Source organism: Gorilla gorilla, chromosome 10 (genome assembly GCF_029281585.2).
Source record: "Gorilla gorilla gorilla isolate KB3781 chromosome 10, NHGRI_mGorGor1-v2.1_pri, whole genome shotgun sequence".
In the NCBI taxonomy this organism is placed as follows: Eukaryota; Metazoa; Chordata; class Mammalia; order Primates; family Hominidae; genus Gorilla; species Gorilla gorilla.
The window spans coordinates 26,346,382-26,361,283 of NC_073234.2; the positions used below are offsets into that span (position 1 = coordinate 26,346,382).

General features: G+C 35.9%; 2 protein-coding genes and 1 pseudogene across 7 annotated transcripts in view; all 3 read right to left on the reverse strand.

The window, feature by feature from the left end:
- LOC129525947 (taste receptor type 2 member 30-like) overlaps positions 1-14,902 on the reverse strand; it is a 189,504-nt pseudogene that overhangs the window by 91,954 nt on the left and 82,648 nt on the right.
- PRH1 (proline rich protein HaeIII subfamily 1) overlaps positions 1-14,902 on the reverse strand; it is a 264,900-nt gene that overhangs the window by 90,881 nt on the left and 159,117 nt on the right. The gene's annotated exons all lie outside the window — the stretch shown is intronic.
- Positions 100-14,894, reverse strand: TAS2R14 (taste 2 receptor member 14). Its single transcript, XM_063694576.1, has one exon. The coding sequence runs from the start codon at positions 1,915-1,917 to the stop codon at positions 949-951; it is 969 nt and encodes a 322-aa protein (XP_063550646.1). The 5' UTR covers positions 1,918-14,894; the 3' UTR covers positions 100-948.

Consider the following 14,902-nt stretch of genomic DNA (forward strand, 5'->3'; position numbering starts at 1 on the left):
AGACATGTCATTGTTTTATGTACCACCATTAACAAGTATCATTATTTTAATTGGTCAGAGGAGAGGGAAAATATGATCATCTTAATAAACAGCAAAAAATTTGATAGTTTTTAACAGAGATTTTATTATAATACTATACACAGGAAGATAGGAAACAAATATTCTTCCTGAAGAATATTTTTAAAAGAATTTATCTCAAAGCTAGAGTCAGTATTACGTTTATTGTTAAAACACTAGAAAACACTCCATTTGCAAAGACAGCAGCTACGATCAGGATTACTTAACACTTTGAATGTTCAAACCATTTCATTATACAACTGATACCAAAAAAGAATTACAAGTAGTAAAATGGAGAAGTAAAATAATCATTATAAGTCACTATATGCAGATGATATAATTTTCTATCTGCAAAGCCAAGAGAATGAGCAAAGCAAATGTGGTAGTTTAGTAAGGCAGCTGGCTTCTAATCCAACAAACGAAGCAAATTACTTTTTTGCATACACGCTAATCAGGTACTAAATATTATACAAAAATTAAAAACACTTAATATAGGTACTAAAATTCCATATTCTTTTATGTACTTTATCTACCAGATCGAGATGTAAGTTTAAGAAGCCTATTTTTAGTAACTGTGTCACATACATACATACACACATGTATTTTATACATTATAGGTTTTCTCATTTAAAAATCTCAAAAAAGGTGAATGATTGATACAAAATCTATATTATCTGTTTGCATAAGAACTCTTTATAGTATTCACATTCTTCTCTGTATGGTAATATACATACTTTCATATATCCTAATTTGTGATATGTTTGGATGCTGTTGATTCCAAGCATATCTTTGTAAAATTCACAAAGTTATACACAATGAAAGAATCTTGAGGAAGTATAAATTTATATAACATACAAGAATTTCTTAGGAGCTATTTTTTTTCTAATATATTCAAGATGATTCTCTAAATTCTTTGTGACCTGAGGGCTCCCCATCTTTGAACATGTACCTCAGCCACAGTAGCACTGACAGAGAGGCCTGTCTCAGCTTCTTGTTTCCAAGAATCAGAACACATGAGTGACATGAAGGATAAGCCATTCCCATCACCTGGGAAAGAATAATTAGATTTTCCTCCAACCTTTCAGAGGTCCAAACTGATATGAAAAAAGACAGAGAGAAAATGGAATAGAGTAGGAAGAAAGTGATCACACTCTTAACTCCTCTGTGGGCTTTGGTGCTGGCGTCTCCGGATCTTTTGACAGTGTGCTGCATCTTCTTGCGATGTTTCCACAGGGAGAAGATGAGGAGAAGAAACATTGCCAGGGACAAAGTAAAGGGTATGAAAATGAACACCGTGCTGGTTAATACAATAAGACTGGAAAATCGTGTAAAGTTACTTGAATCAGAACTGCAAGTCTTGTTTCTTCTGTATCCATTGATACTGGCATTTATATGGATGTTTATCAGTGCAATATTTAAAAACAAGAAGACCGAAGTCACAAGAAGCAGCACCAAAACCACCTTTTTAACTCTCCATTTTAGGTAGAGAAAAATAGAGTTAGAAAAATTGGCTATCTTGAGAAAATAAAAAGTACCGAGGCCTGTAGCTAACCAGACACTAAAATGATTGATCACTGTCCAGATATTAGTAAGCATTCTGAACATTTTTTCAGTGGCAAATAAAGCTGGCAAAAACACAGACACACACCAGCTTCCGAATATTAACCAAACCAGACTAATTCTAGAGATTGCCAAAGCAGTGAGGATCTGATCAACTGAAGAGATCTTTCTTCCCTTGACCCAGTCAATACAGTTCACCAGTGCTATGAAACTATTTCCCAAATTTCCAATTATAAATTCCACAATTAAAACGAATGTAAATATGCTCTTTATGACATCACCCATTGCCTGTAAGAGCATGCCCCAATGTCTAATACCACTGCTGAAGACTTCTTAATGCATTCATCTAAAATGCTATGTATATCTGATTCTTGAAAATTCAATAATATATTCCCTTTAAAAAGGGAATGTTAAACCAGCAACCATCCAGATTTGCTAATGGCTGGGTTTAAAGCTCTCTTCATAAAAATCTCTGTATTTCCCCAGACAGCTCAGCTGAGCTTCATCCAGATGCTGTGTGCCTTATACACAGTAGGCTGAAGTCTTTTGTAGCTGGTGAGAAAGGAAACACTGAATTCTCATTTGTAAACATGCAAATAAGGACATATTTATTTTCATTGGTTTGTGTTTTTTTTTTTTTTTGTCTTATCTACATACTTCAGTCTGTCAAATTGAGTTCTGGGGAAGTATCATTACAAAAATTGGTATATGAAACTTTCTAAGCACTGAGAATTTTTACATACTTCCGAGTTTGGGTGGAGAAAAATGGGGAGATGATGGTGAAAGTTTACAGAACCTCAGTTAGACAAGAGGAAGAAGTTTTGTTTTGCTTTTTTGAGATCTACTGAACAGCATTGTGAATATGGTTAATAATAGTGTATTGTACATTACAAAATTGCTGAAAAAGTAACTTTCAAATGTTCTCACCATAAAAAAATAATATTTGTTACCTGTTATCTGTTATATTTATTATCATTTGAATACGTTAGTTTCATTTAATTATTCCACATAGTATTCATAAATCATAACAACACCTGATACCTCATAAATGTATGCAAGTAAAATATGTCAATTTACAATAAAAATAACGAAAATAAAGAAAAATCAGATGGTTTTTTAAAGTTAAGTCTGTAAAGGGACTTATTCATAGTTATCCAAAGCTCCTCCTACAAAGTAGCAGAGTTTTCTAATAATCTTGTGGAAGACATTATTCCTAGAATGCTGGGTACCAAGAATAATACTTTTCTATTATTTTACTTTTTACAAGTACATGCACAGCAAACATGCGCGCGCGCACACACACACACACACAAACGCATACATTTATTTGGGATCTAAATCTTTTTCTCTTTTCACTTTAATAATTCAGGCTTTTTACTTTCAGCATTTATTATGCATCTAGTTCATGTTTAGTACTGTGATAGTTTTAAACACATTTAAAAAGACTTGCAAGTTTATATTAAATAGTATTAACATAAATATTCTGGAGACTTTGGAAATATTTTCTCTGTACATGTGAGAAGAGGTGGAAATCTATCTGTTGTCTCATAAAGCAGTCACTGTGTTTGAATGAGTTCATCCACATGGCAAGAATTCTTATTCTGTGCCTCTCCCCTGCCCAGTAGGGCATATTGCTTCATCAGCACCAAATACCTTCACATTTTTTTCACATATACTCACTCTCCCAGCAACATCTGCTCCATGATCCTCACTACAGGGACCAATGTAGATAAAGGATGACATACTGTCTAGCCAAGATGGGGAAATCAGCAGCATGATACAGTCATTCTTCTTCAATAGCTAAAAAAGTAAGTAAAGTGAGCAAAGCACCAATGAAACAAATTCAGCAACAGCTACCAAAGTAGAAAAATATGCCTCATAAACGTCAAAGATGGCAGAGAAAGATGTAAGGTGTTCCACTATGAAGAACTGATCCCTCACCTTCAGTCCCCTGAAGCAATGCTAAGCAAAAATAAAATAAAATAAAACCAAAATATCTTGGAAATTACCGTACATTTAGTCAAGAGAGCTATTGAAAAGGCAAACTCAGCTAGCATGGAAAAATATTAAGGAAAAATCCCAAGGCTAGAAGTACAAACGTACTATCCACGTAGAGACAAGAAGGTTACCCTGGCCTCACTATATCCAGGCAATAAAGATGAGGTTGGGAAAGAAGACAAAGAGAAAGACAAACTACCATGGTGGGTGGGGGGTTGTGTGGTGGGTTCTGTTGAGACTTCATGGATACTTTGAAAAGAGAGCAGAGCTCACGTCTCCAGTGAGAGCTACAATAACCCCAGAGGGTCTCGCCCAAAGGACCTCAGCACTTGCATCATTCATGCTGGGTTGAAAACACTAGGTTTTCATTGGAACAACAGCTCTTAGGAAAAGGCAATCTTTTTCAGAAAAAGAGCGGCAAAAATAATAATTCCCACACACTACATCCAGAAATTAGAATAAAAACTCAGTTCCTCAGAGAAGAGCAGTGTCTTAATCCATTTCAGTGTCAAAGTTACATTTAGGTGTATACAGAACAGATTAGTGTGTTTCATTTTAACTTTTTTATGCATCAAAATTTATGTACTAACTGTATCAAATGTTTGAATTTATTATTAAAATTTATTATTAAAATTTATTATTTATTTATTATTAAAATTTATTTATTATTAAAATTTATTATTATTTATTATTAAAATTTATTTGAATATTTCTTCCTTCACTTCTTGAATCATATTTTTGGATTTCCTTGCATTGGGCTTCACTTTTCTCTGGTGCCTTTCTGATTAGCTTAATAACTAACCTCCTGAATTTTTTTTCAGGTAAATCAGGGATTTCCTCTTGGTTTGGATCCATTGCTGGTGAGCTAGTGTGATGTTTGGGGAGTGTTAAAGAGCCTTGTTTTGTCATATTACCAGAGTTGGTTTTCTGGCTCCTCCTCATTTGGGTAGGCTCTGTCAGAGAAAAGATCTAGGGCTGAAGGCTGTTGTTCAGACTTTTTTGTTCCAGAGGGTGTTTCTTTGATGTAGTATTCTCCCTTTTTTCCTATGGATGTGGCTTCCTGACAGCTGAGCTGTAGTAATTGTTATCTCTCTTCTGGATCTAGTCACCAAGAAAGTCCACCAGGCTCCAGGCTGATACTGGGGTTGTCTGCACAGAGTCCTGTGATGTAAACCATCTGTTGGTCTCTCAACTGTGGATACCAGCACCTGTTCTGGTGGAGGTGGCAGAGGGGTGAAATGGACTCTGTGAGGGTTCTTAGCTTTGGTGGTTTAATGCTCTATTTTTGTGTGGTTGGCCTCCTACCAGGAGGTAGTTCTTTCTAGAGAGCATCAGCTGTGATAGTATGAAGAGGCACCGGCAGTGGGTAAGTCACTAGAACTCTCAAGAGTTTATGCCCTTTGTGCTCAGAATACCAATGTGGGTAGGGAAGTACCATCAGGTGGGGCAGAGCTAAGCAGGTCTGAGCTCAGACTCACTCTCTTCTGCTGTGGCTGCTAGGGGTGATGGGGCTGAGGTTTCCAGGTTAATGGAGTTATGCACCTAGAAGGAAGCTGCCTCTACTGAGTCATGCAGGTTGTCGTGGAAGTGAGAGAAAGCTGGCAGTCACAGGCCTGACCCAGCTCCCATGCAATCCAAAGGGCTGGTCTCACTCCCACCATGCCTCCCCAATGGCACCCTGTCTGTTTCCAGACAGTCGGCAAGCAGGGCTGAGAACTTGCCACAGGCTACCCACCTCCTAGCTGTGAAAGAAAGCAGGACTTTAATTCTTCCCCTGCCTATTTAGTCTGCACAATGGATTTGAATTCTTCCCTCAGTTCTGGCCAGGAGGCTTCTCGATGACTTCAAATTGTTCCAAAATTCAGCTGGTGATTTCCTTCTCTCTGTGGCATTTCCCTCTTGTCACCCTCCCAAAGGATCTTTGTGATGCCACACAGGAATAGCCTGCTTGAGGACCCAGCGAGCTCACAGGGCCTTTTCTACTGCTCCCTCTATTCCTGTATTTTGCTCAGCTCTCTAAATTGACTCAGCTCCAGGTAAGGTTGTAATCTTTTCCCATAAAATAGACCTTCAGTTTTCCCAGGGGAGGTTGTGTTTGGGGGCAGAGGATCTCCCTTTCCCACTTCCGCAATTTGGGCCTTCACAGTATTTGGGGTGTCTCCCAGGTTCTGCAGGAGCAGCCCACTTTCTTCAGAAAACCTGTGGGTCCTCTCGCATTTCCTGATTTTTTTCTGCAGTCTTTCTGGAGCTAAAATTCATGATGCAAGCCTTCATAAGCTACTCTGTCTTTCCAAGTCAGAACTGCAATTTAGTCCTGCCTCCCATCCACCATGATGGAGCTGATTGTTTTTCACATTTTAGTAATAGCCATCTGACTGGTGTGAGATGGTACCTCATTGTGGTTTTGATTTGGATTTCTCTAATGATCAGTGATGTTAAGTTTTTATTCATATGCTTCTTGGTCACATGTATGTCTTCTTTTGAGAAGTGTCTGTTCAGGTCTTTTGCCCACTTTTTAATGTGGTTGTTTTTCTCTTGTAAATTCAAGTTCCTTATAGATGTTGGATATAAGGCCTTTGTCAGATGCATTGTTTGCAAATATTTTCTTTCATTCTGTAGGTTGTCGATTTACTCTGTTGATATTTTCTTTTGTTGTGCAGTGGCTCTTAAGTTTAATAGGATCCCATTTGTCAATTTTTGTTTTTGTTTGATTGCTTTTGATGTCTTTGCCATGAAATCTTTGCTCATTCCTAGGTCCAGGATGGTATTGCCTAGGTTGTCTTCCAGGGCTTTTACAGGTTTCTGTTTTACATTTAGGTCTTTAATCCATTTTGACTTGATTTTTTTATATGGTACAGGGAAGAATTTCAGATTTGATCTTCTGCAGATAGCTAGCCAGTTATCCCAGTGCTATTTATTAAATATGAAGTCTTGTTCCCATAGCTTGTTTTTGTCAGTTTTGTCAAAGATTAGATAGTCATAAATGTGTGGCCTTATTTCTGGGATCTCTATTCTGTTCCATTGGTGTATGTACCTGTTTTTATACCAGTACCATGCTATATTGGTCACTGTAGCTCTGTAACATAGTTTGAAGTTGGGTAATGTGATTCCTCTAGCTTTGTTAGCTCTGTTGTTTTCACTTAGTATTACTTTAACTATTAGGGCTCTTTTTTGGTTCCATATAAATTGTAAAATAAATTTTTCCAGTTCTGTGAAGAATCTCATTGGTAGTTTGATAGGAATAACATTGAATCTGTACATTCCTTTGGGCAGTACAGCCATTTTAATAATTGATTCTTTGTATCCATGAACATGGGATGTTTTCCCATTTGTTCGTGTCTTCTCTGATCTTTTTGGGAAGTTTTTTTGTAATTCTTATTGTGTAAATTTTTCACTTCCTGGTTTGCTGTATTCCTAGGTATTTTTTGTGTGTGTGGCAATTGTGAATGGGATTGCCTTCCTGATTTGATTGTTGTTGGTTTATAGGAATACAAGTGATTTTTGTACATTGATTTTGTATCCTGCAACTTTTCTGAAGTTGTTTATCAGATGAAGGAGCTTTTGAGCCAAGACTATGGGGTTTTGTAGATAGAGAATATGTCATCTGCAAACAGTTTGACATACTCTATGGTTCTTTGGGCGTCCTTTATTTCTTTCTCTTACCTGATTGCTCTGGCCAGGACTTCCAATACTATGTTGAAAAGAAATGGTGACAGAGGGAATCGTTTCCTTTTGCTGGTTTTCAAGAGGAATGCTTCCAGCTTTTGCCCATTCAGTATGATGTTGGGTGTGGGTTTATCATAGATGGCTCTTATTATTTTTAGTATGTTCCTTCAATATCTAATTTTTTAAAATAGTTTAACATGAAGGGATGTTGAATTTTTATCAAAAGCCTTTTCTGCATTTATTGAGATAGTCATGTGGTTTTTGTCTTTAGTTCTGTTTATGTGATGAATCATATTTATTGATTTTTGTATGTTGAACTAACTTTGCATGCCAGGATGAGGCCTATTTGATCATGGTGGATTAGCTTTTTGACGGGCTTGTGGATTCAGTTTGCAAAGGTTTGTTGAGGATTTTTGCATAGATGTCCATCAAGGATATTGGTCTGTAATTTTCTGTTGCTGTTGTGTCTCTGCCAGGTTTTGGTATCAAGATGATGCTGGCCTCATACAATGAATTAAAGAGAAGTCCTCCTAAACTTTTTGGATTAGTTTCTGTAAAAATGGTAACAGCTCTTCTTTGTACACCTGGTAGAATTTGGCTGTGAATCCAGCAGGTCTTGGGCTTTTTTGGGTTCATAGGCTATTTATTACTGATTCAATTTTGGAGTTCATTATTGGTCTGTGCTGGGAACAAATTTCTTCCTGGTTCAGTCTTGGGAGTATCAGGTGAAATTCACCCCCGATATTTCACTTAGGTTCTTTTCTATTTTCCCTAAGTGTCGGCCAGTCTGAGAAATAAAAAGACAGAGTACAAAAGACAGAAATTTTAAAGCTGGGTGTCTGGGGGAGACATCACATGTTGGCAGGTTCCGTGATGCCCCCTAAGCCATAAAACCAGCAAGTTTTTATTAGTGATTTTCAAAAGGGGAGGGAGTGTACGAATAGGGTGTGGGTCACAGAGATCACATGCTTCACAAGGTAATAAAATATCAAAAGGCAAATGGAGGCAGGGCGAGATCACAGGACCACAAGACCGGGGCAAAATTAAAATTGCTAATGAAGTTTCGGGCATGAATTGTCATGGATAACATCTTTTCAGGAGACAGGGTTTGAGAGCAGACAACCGGTTTGACCAAAATTTATTAGGCGGGAATTTCCTCGTCCTAATAAGCCTGGGAGTGCTATGGGAGACCAGAGCTTATTTCATCCCTCAGCTAAGACTGTAAAAGACAGCCGTCCCCAAAGCGGCCATTTCTGAGGCCTCCCCTCAGGGACGCATTCTCTTTCTCAGGGATGTTCCTTGCTGAGAAAAAGAATTCAGTGATATTTCTCCATTTGCTTTTGAAAGAAGAGAAATATGGCTCTGTTCCACCCAGCTCACTGGCAGTCAGAGGTTAAGGTTATCTCCCTTTTTCCCTAAACATTGCTGTTATCCTGTTCTTTTTTCAAGGTGCCCAGATTTCATATTGTTCAAACACACAGGCTCTACAATTTGTGCAGTTAATGCAATCATCACAGGGTTCTGAGGCAACATACATCCTCCTCAGCTTATGAAGATGATGGGATTAAGAGATTAAGGTAAAGACAGGCATAGGAAATCACAAACGTATTGATTGGGGAAGTGATAAGTGTCCATGAAATCTTCACAATTTATGTTCAGAGACTGCAGTAAAGACAGGCATAACAAATTATAAAAGTATTAATTTGGGGAACTAATAAATGTCCATGAAATCTTCACAATTTATGTTCTTCTGCCATGGCTTCAGCCGGTCCCTCCGTTTGGGGTCTCTGACTTCCAGCAGCAGGGAGGGTGTATGTGTCCAGGAATTTATCTGTCTCTTCTAGGTTTTCTAGTTTGTCTGCATAGAGGTGTTTATAGTGGTTCTGATGGCTGTTTCCATTTCTGTAGGGTAAGTAATAACATTCCTTTAAATCATTTCTAATTGTGTTTATTTGGATCTTCTCTCTTTTCTTCTTAATTAGTCTAGCTAGTGGCCTATTTTATAATTATTTTTAATTCCAACTCCCAAATTCATTGATCTTTTGAATGGTTTTTTGTGTCTTGATTTCCTTCAGTTCAGCTCTGATTTGTGTTATTTCTTATCTTCTGCTAGCTTCGGGGTTCATTTGTTCTTTTTTCTCTAATTCTTTCAATTTTGAATTTAGATTGTTAATTTGAGGCCTTACAAACTTTTTGATGTGGGCATTTAGTGCTATGAATTTCCCTCTTACTACTGCCTTAGTTGTGTCCCAGAGATTCTGGTTTGTTGTATCTTTGTTCTTATTATTTTTACAGAACTTCTTGATTTCAGACTTAATTTTATTATTTATCTAAAAGTCATCCAGGAGCATGATGTTTAATTTCCATGTAATTGTATGCTTTAATAATTTTCATTGTGTTGACTTTTATTTTTATTGCACTGTGGCCTGAGAGTGTGTTTGGTATGATTTTGGTTATTTTACATTTGTTAAGGATTGTTTTATATCCAATTATGTGGTTGATTATCGAGTATGTGCCGTGTGGCTATGAAAAGAATGTATATTCTCTTATTTGGGGATGGACACTTCTGTAAAGGTCTATCAGATCCATTTGGTCCAATGCTAAGTTTAGGTCCTAAATATCTTCATTAATTTTCTGCCTGTATGATCTAATACTGTCAGTGGAGTGTTGATGTCACTCACTATTATTGGGTGGGAGTGTATGTCTCTTTGTAGGTCTCTAAGAACTTGCCTCATGAATCCAGACATTCCTGTATTGGGTGCATATCTATTTGGGATTGTTAGGTCTTCTTGTTAAATTGAATACTTTACCATTATGTTATATCCTTGCTTGTCTTTTTTTAAAAGACTTTCATTTGTTTGAAACTTGTTTTGTCTGAAATTAGGATTGCAACTCCCCCTTTTTTCTGTTTTCCATTTGCTTGGTAGATTTTTCTCCATTTATTTATTTTGAGCCTATGAGTGTCATTACATTTGAGATGGGTCTCTTGAAGACAGAATACCATTGGGTCTTGCTTTTTTATCCTGCTTGCCATTCTGTGCCATTTAATTGTGTCATTTAGCCCATTTACATTCAAGATTAATATTGATATGTGCGGATTTGATCCTGTCATTGTGCTCTTAGCTTGTTATTATGTTGTCTTGTTTGTGTTGTTGCTTTACAGTGACACTGGTCTCTGTGTTTCAGGGTTTTTTTATTAGCTGGTAGTGGTGTTCTTTTCTATACTAAGTGCTGCTTTCAAGATCTCTTGTAAGGCAGATCTGGTGATAATAAATTCCCTCAACATTTGCTTACCTGAAAAAAATCTTCCTTCTCCTTCACTTAAAAAGCTTAATTTGGTTGGATATGAAATTCTTGGTTGAAGATTTTTTTCTTTAAGAATGTTGAATAGAGGCCTCCAATCTCTTCTGATTTGTAAGAACTCAGCTGACAGATCTGCTGTTACCGTGATAGAAATCCCTTTGTAGGTGACCTGCCCTTTCTCTCTGGCTGCCTTTAACATTCTTTCTTTTATTTCAATCTTGGGAAATCTGATGATTATATATCTTGGAGATGGTCTTGTGTAGAATCTTGCATGAGTTCTCTGTATTTCCTGAATATGTCTGTTGGCCTCTCTAGCAAGGTTGGGAAAGAGTTCATGAATGATATTCTGAAATATACTTTCCAAGTTGTTTGCTTTCTGGCTCTCCCTTTCAGGGATTCCAGTGATTTACAGATTTAACCTCTTTTTATAATCCCATACTTCTCAGGGGTTTTGTTCATTTCTTTTTATGCCTTTTCTTTATTTTTGTCTGACTGTATTATTTCAGAAAACCAGTCTTCAAGTTCTGAAACTCTTTCCTCAGATTAGTATATTCTGCTGATAATCCTTGTGATTGCATTATGAGATTCTTGTATTGTGTTATTCAGCTCTGTCAGACCCATTAAATTCTTTCTAATACTGGTTATTTCATCCTTCAGCTCCTGTATCACATTATTGTGATTCTTATTTTCCTTGGATTGGGTTTTGTCTTCCTCCCAAATCTCAATAATCTTTGTTTCTGCCATATACTGTATTCTGTCATTCTAGCCAGTTCAACCTTGTTAAGAACTCTTGTTGGAGAACTGCTGTAGTCTTTTGGAGGAAATATGATATTCTGGCCATTTGAGTTACTGCATTTGTTCTTTCTCATCTCTGTATGTGGGTGTTTCTTTAACTGCAGTGTATATTGAGCACAGTAAATAGACTTCCTTTCTGGATGTTTTCACCAGGGAGAGCCTTTGTGTAGGGTATTTATTAGAAGCTGACTTTGTGTCTCTGGCTTCAAAGGGGGTTATGTTAGTGAGGCATTTTTGGTGTTGAAGTTTTGGGGTGTAATCCAGCAGGTGACACTTATGCTTATTGGTCAGTTGATAGACTGTTGCTCAATTATATGTTTCCCCTATGTTTCCTCACAGTTGCAGCCATGTTCCCTCTCAGTGTTCTGAAGATGTAGGTTCCTTGTGCCCTTCAGTCCTGGCTACAGTTCAAAACTTGGCATTCCTGAGCTGCCAACTGCAGCCCTGGTGCAATCTCAGTGTTTATATTCCTTTCCCAGTTTAGAGGTAGCACTGGAAGAGATCTTAGTAGTGGTTGTGGCCAAGAGTCAACCTCTGGGGGTTCCATCCCAGAGAGATGCAGGTCAGCAATCACTCAGTGCAGTCAGCCCAAGATGGAGGGTTTGTGCATTTGTGGGACCCATGGAAGTCTAACTAGGTTTCTCTCCTTGGGTTGATTGCATCTTGTTGGAGGTATGGATAAGGCACTTAGGATCTTTGCTCCTTCATTAGTCCAAGAGTGGCAAGGGCAGTTCTACTGCAGAGGCCAGTGGCAGAGAGGTTTTCAGTTGCTCCTGGAGGCTTTGTCCAAGATTAGCATTAAGAATTTAAATTTACATTTCTAGATTATACCTTCTTTTAAAAATTAATTTAAAGAAAAGCTTATAATTTTAACTTGTATTTCTTACTACCATAATGCACTATGCTTCTTTGTTAAGAAAAACATGATAATTATAATACCATTGTATCTATGCACATATGTAGTTTTGGCTTCATTTTTTATTTATTATTTTACTTTATTTTCTGATTTTTAAATATTTTTACTATTGTGGAACATAACATAGTTATGAAAAGTAACAAAACTTAAATACACAGTTAGGGAAAAAATTATAAGTTTATCTCCCATGTTTACTACATCGTGGCCAAAAAATAAAATTTGCCAAAAATCCAGACATTCCCCATATATACCTTCTTGTTGATATTGTTTCTCTTTAGTTTTCTTCCTCCCACATATCCCAGTTGTTATGATAATCACTTATATGTTTCGTTTTAGAGTTTTGCCACCAATGTAATAAATTACAATGTATTAAAATATATTTTTGCAAACTTCATATAAATTGAATTAAATTGAATATTTTTTCAATATTGATAATTCCTCTCACATCTGTATTAGCTATTTAGCTCAAATTTGTTCATTTTCTTTGTTATATAAATTCTTTGTAAACATGTCACTCTGGTTTGCTTTTTAATTGCTGTATAGTACTCTACCACATAAGTATGCCATAATTTATTTATCATTTTATCACTGATGGACATTTGGGAGACTTCTCAACTTGAGCTATTAAAACACAGTGATACACACTTTTTTCATATGTATTCCAGTAGGAGTACAAATATTGGGTCTTATGAGGTGATCCTCCATCATAATCAGATTATGTCATACTCAGCCAAAGGAATTCTTTCAATTGATAATCCTAGGAGAAGTGTCTGAAAATTTTCAGTGCCTCATGTCCTTTTCAAAATTAGAAACATCAGAATAATTTTTGCATTTTTATATTTATATAAAATATTATTAAACTTAACATTTTACAATTTAAATTCACATTTGAAATGTAACTGTAGTTTAAAAATTACATATTACTCTTTTTTCATTCTACGACTCCGATTTCATATATATTTCTTAAGAATAAAATATATTTTATATACTTATTTGTATTATGTTGTTAACTTTTCTAATCTTTTTTCTTGAAGTTTCAAATTCTCTTTTGTAATCAGCAAGTAGAGTCATACCAGAGATATTTTCTTCAATCAAACATTATGTCAAATGACTTTGAGAAAATATGATTAGCTATCAGCATATTGCAAGGGAAAATCAGATGTTTAGATTGTTTAACAACCCTTGAAAGAACTCATTAAAAAAGTGTTAAAATATTAAAATGATTATACATTTAATACAGGCATCATAGGAAAATACAAATTCTATCATTACTAGTTTGGAAAAAAAAAAGATTGGTAGTAAACTTCCCATGTCTGAACAAACACACATTAAAAAAGGGCAAGCCCAGTATCACTGGTCATGATCCCCTTTAAGGTCTTGATCTTAAACTCTCTGCGATCCTGATTTCCGAATGTGCAGTAAAATTCTTGGTTCTTCTAAATTCAATTCTGGGACCAATGTCAAATAGGAAAGCACTAGGGCATACTAATGGATGAGTTCAATGCTGCCTTTATGGAAAAAATGTAATTTTCAAAACGGCTCAAATTAACTACTATTTAAACAACGTCTCTCCTTGCTATAGGCTTTTTTCATAATAATTTTGAAGTAAAAGCTGATTTCTCATGTGCAAGCATGCAAATGAAGACATATTCTCTTTCATTGTTTTGCAATATTTTCCTTGTGTAGTCATAATTTGTGTTCAGCAACATCACTTGCTATGGAAATTTTTAAACCCAATACATAGATCATATATTGGATGTCTAAATTTCTGAAGGAAGCTTGATCATAACTTGTATCATGACTGCTGTTAATTTATTTTTCTCAATACCAGATACATGTAAACAGAATCTAAATTTTTCCTATCAAAAGCATTCAAGATTTTCTTGGGAAGACATATACACCCATACACATAAATATATACCCCACATGAATGGGAATAGTTTTTGTCCTACAGTTTCCAAAATGGAAAATAAATTTTAGGGATGTCATGCAGGTTGAAATGGCCCTATTTTCCCACTCATAAGTTTCAGCCCATTTTCAATATTTATCAAACTGATCTCGCATCCTTAGGCTTTTAAGGAAGTCATTCTCTTAAGTCAATTTGATATACAAATATTAATTATTTAATTAAATATTCAGCATTTTTGTAAATATTCCTTGAGCACTTAAAAAATGTGTTTTCGATTGAAGAATATTGACTTCTCTGTATATGAATATTTGGATATTTTTCTTTCATTTTAACTTATTTTTATTATTTAATGGTTTAAGATTAACAGATGTTAAAATCAGTCTCCCATGTTGGGTTTTATTCATTCTCAGTTTTTACAGTGTAATTGTTTCTAAGAAAGGATCTTGGAGTCAGACTGCCAGGAAAGGAAATCCAGTTCTCTGCTTCATATAGGTATGATCTGAGAATCTATTTTACAACAGCCTTAGGATAGCTATCTATTAAATGCAGATGATAATAATACCCTCTTTGGATAGTCTTTATGAAGAGTTAGTACACATTTGTATAACTGATTTCAATATCACCTGTCTGGTTCAGGCACGAAACAAGGATTGCTCGTGTTTTATTTGATCTTGTGTTACTTGATACAGAGAAGTTAC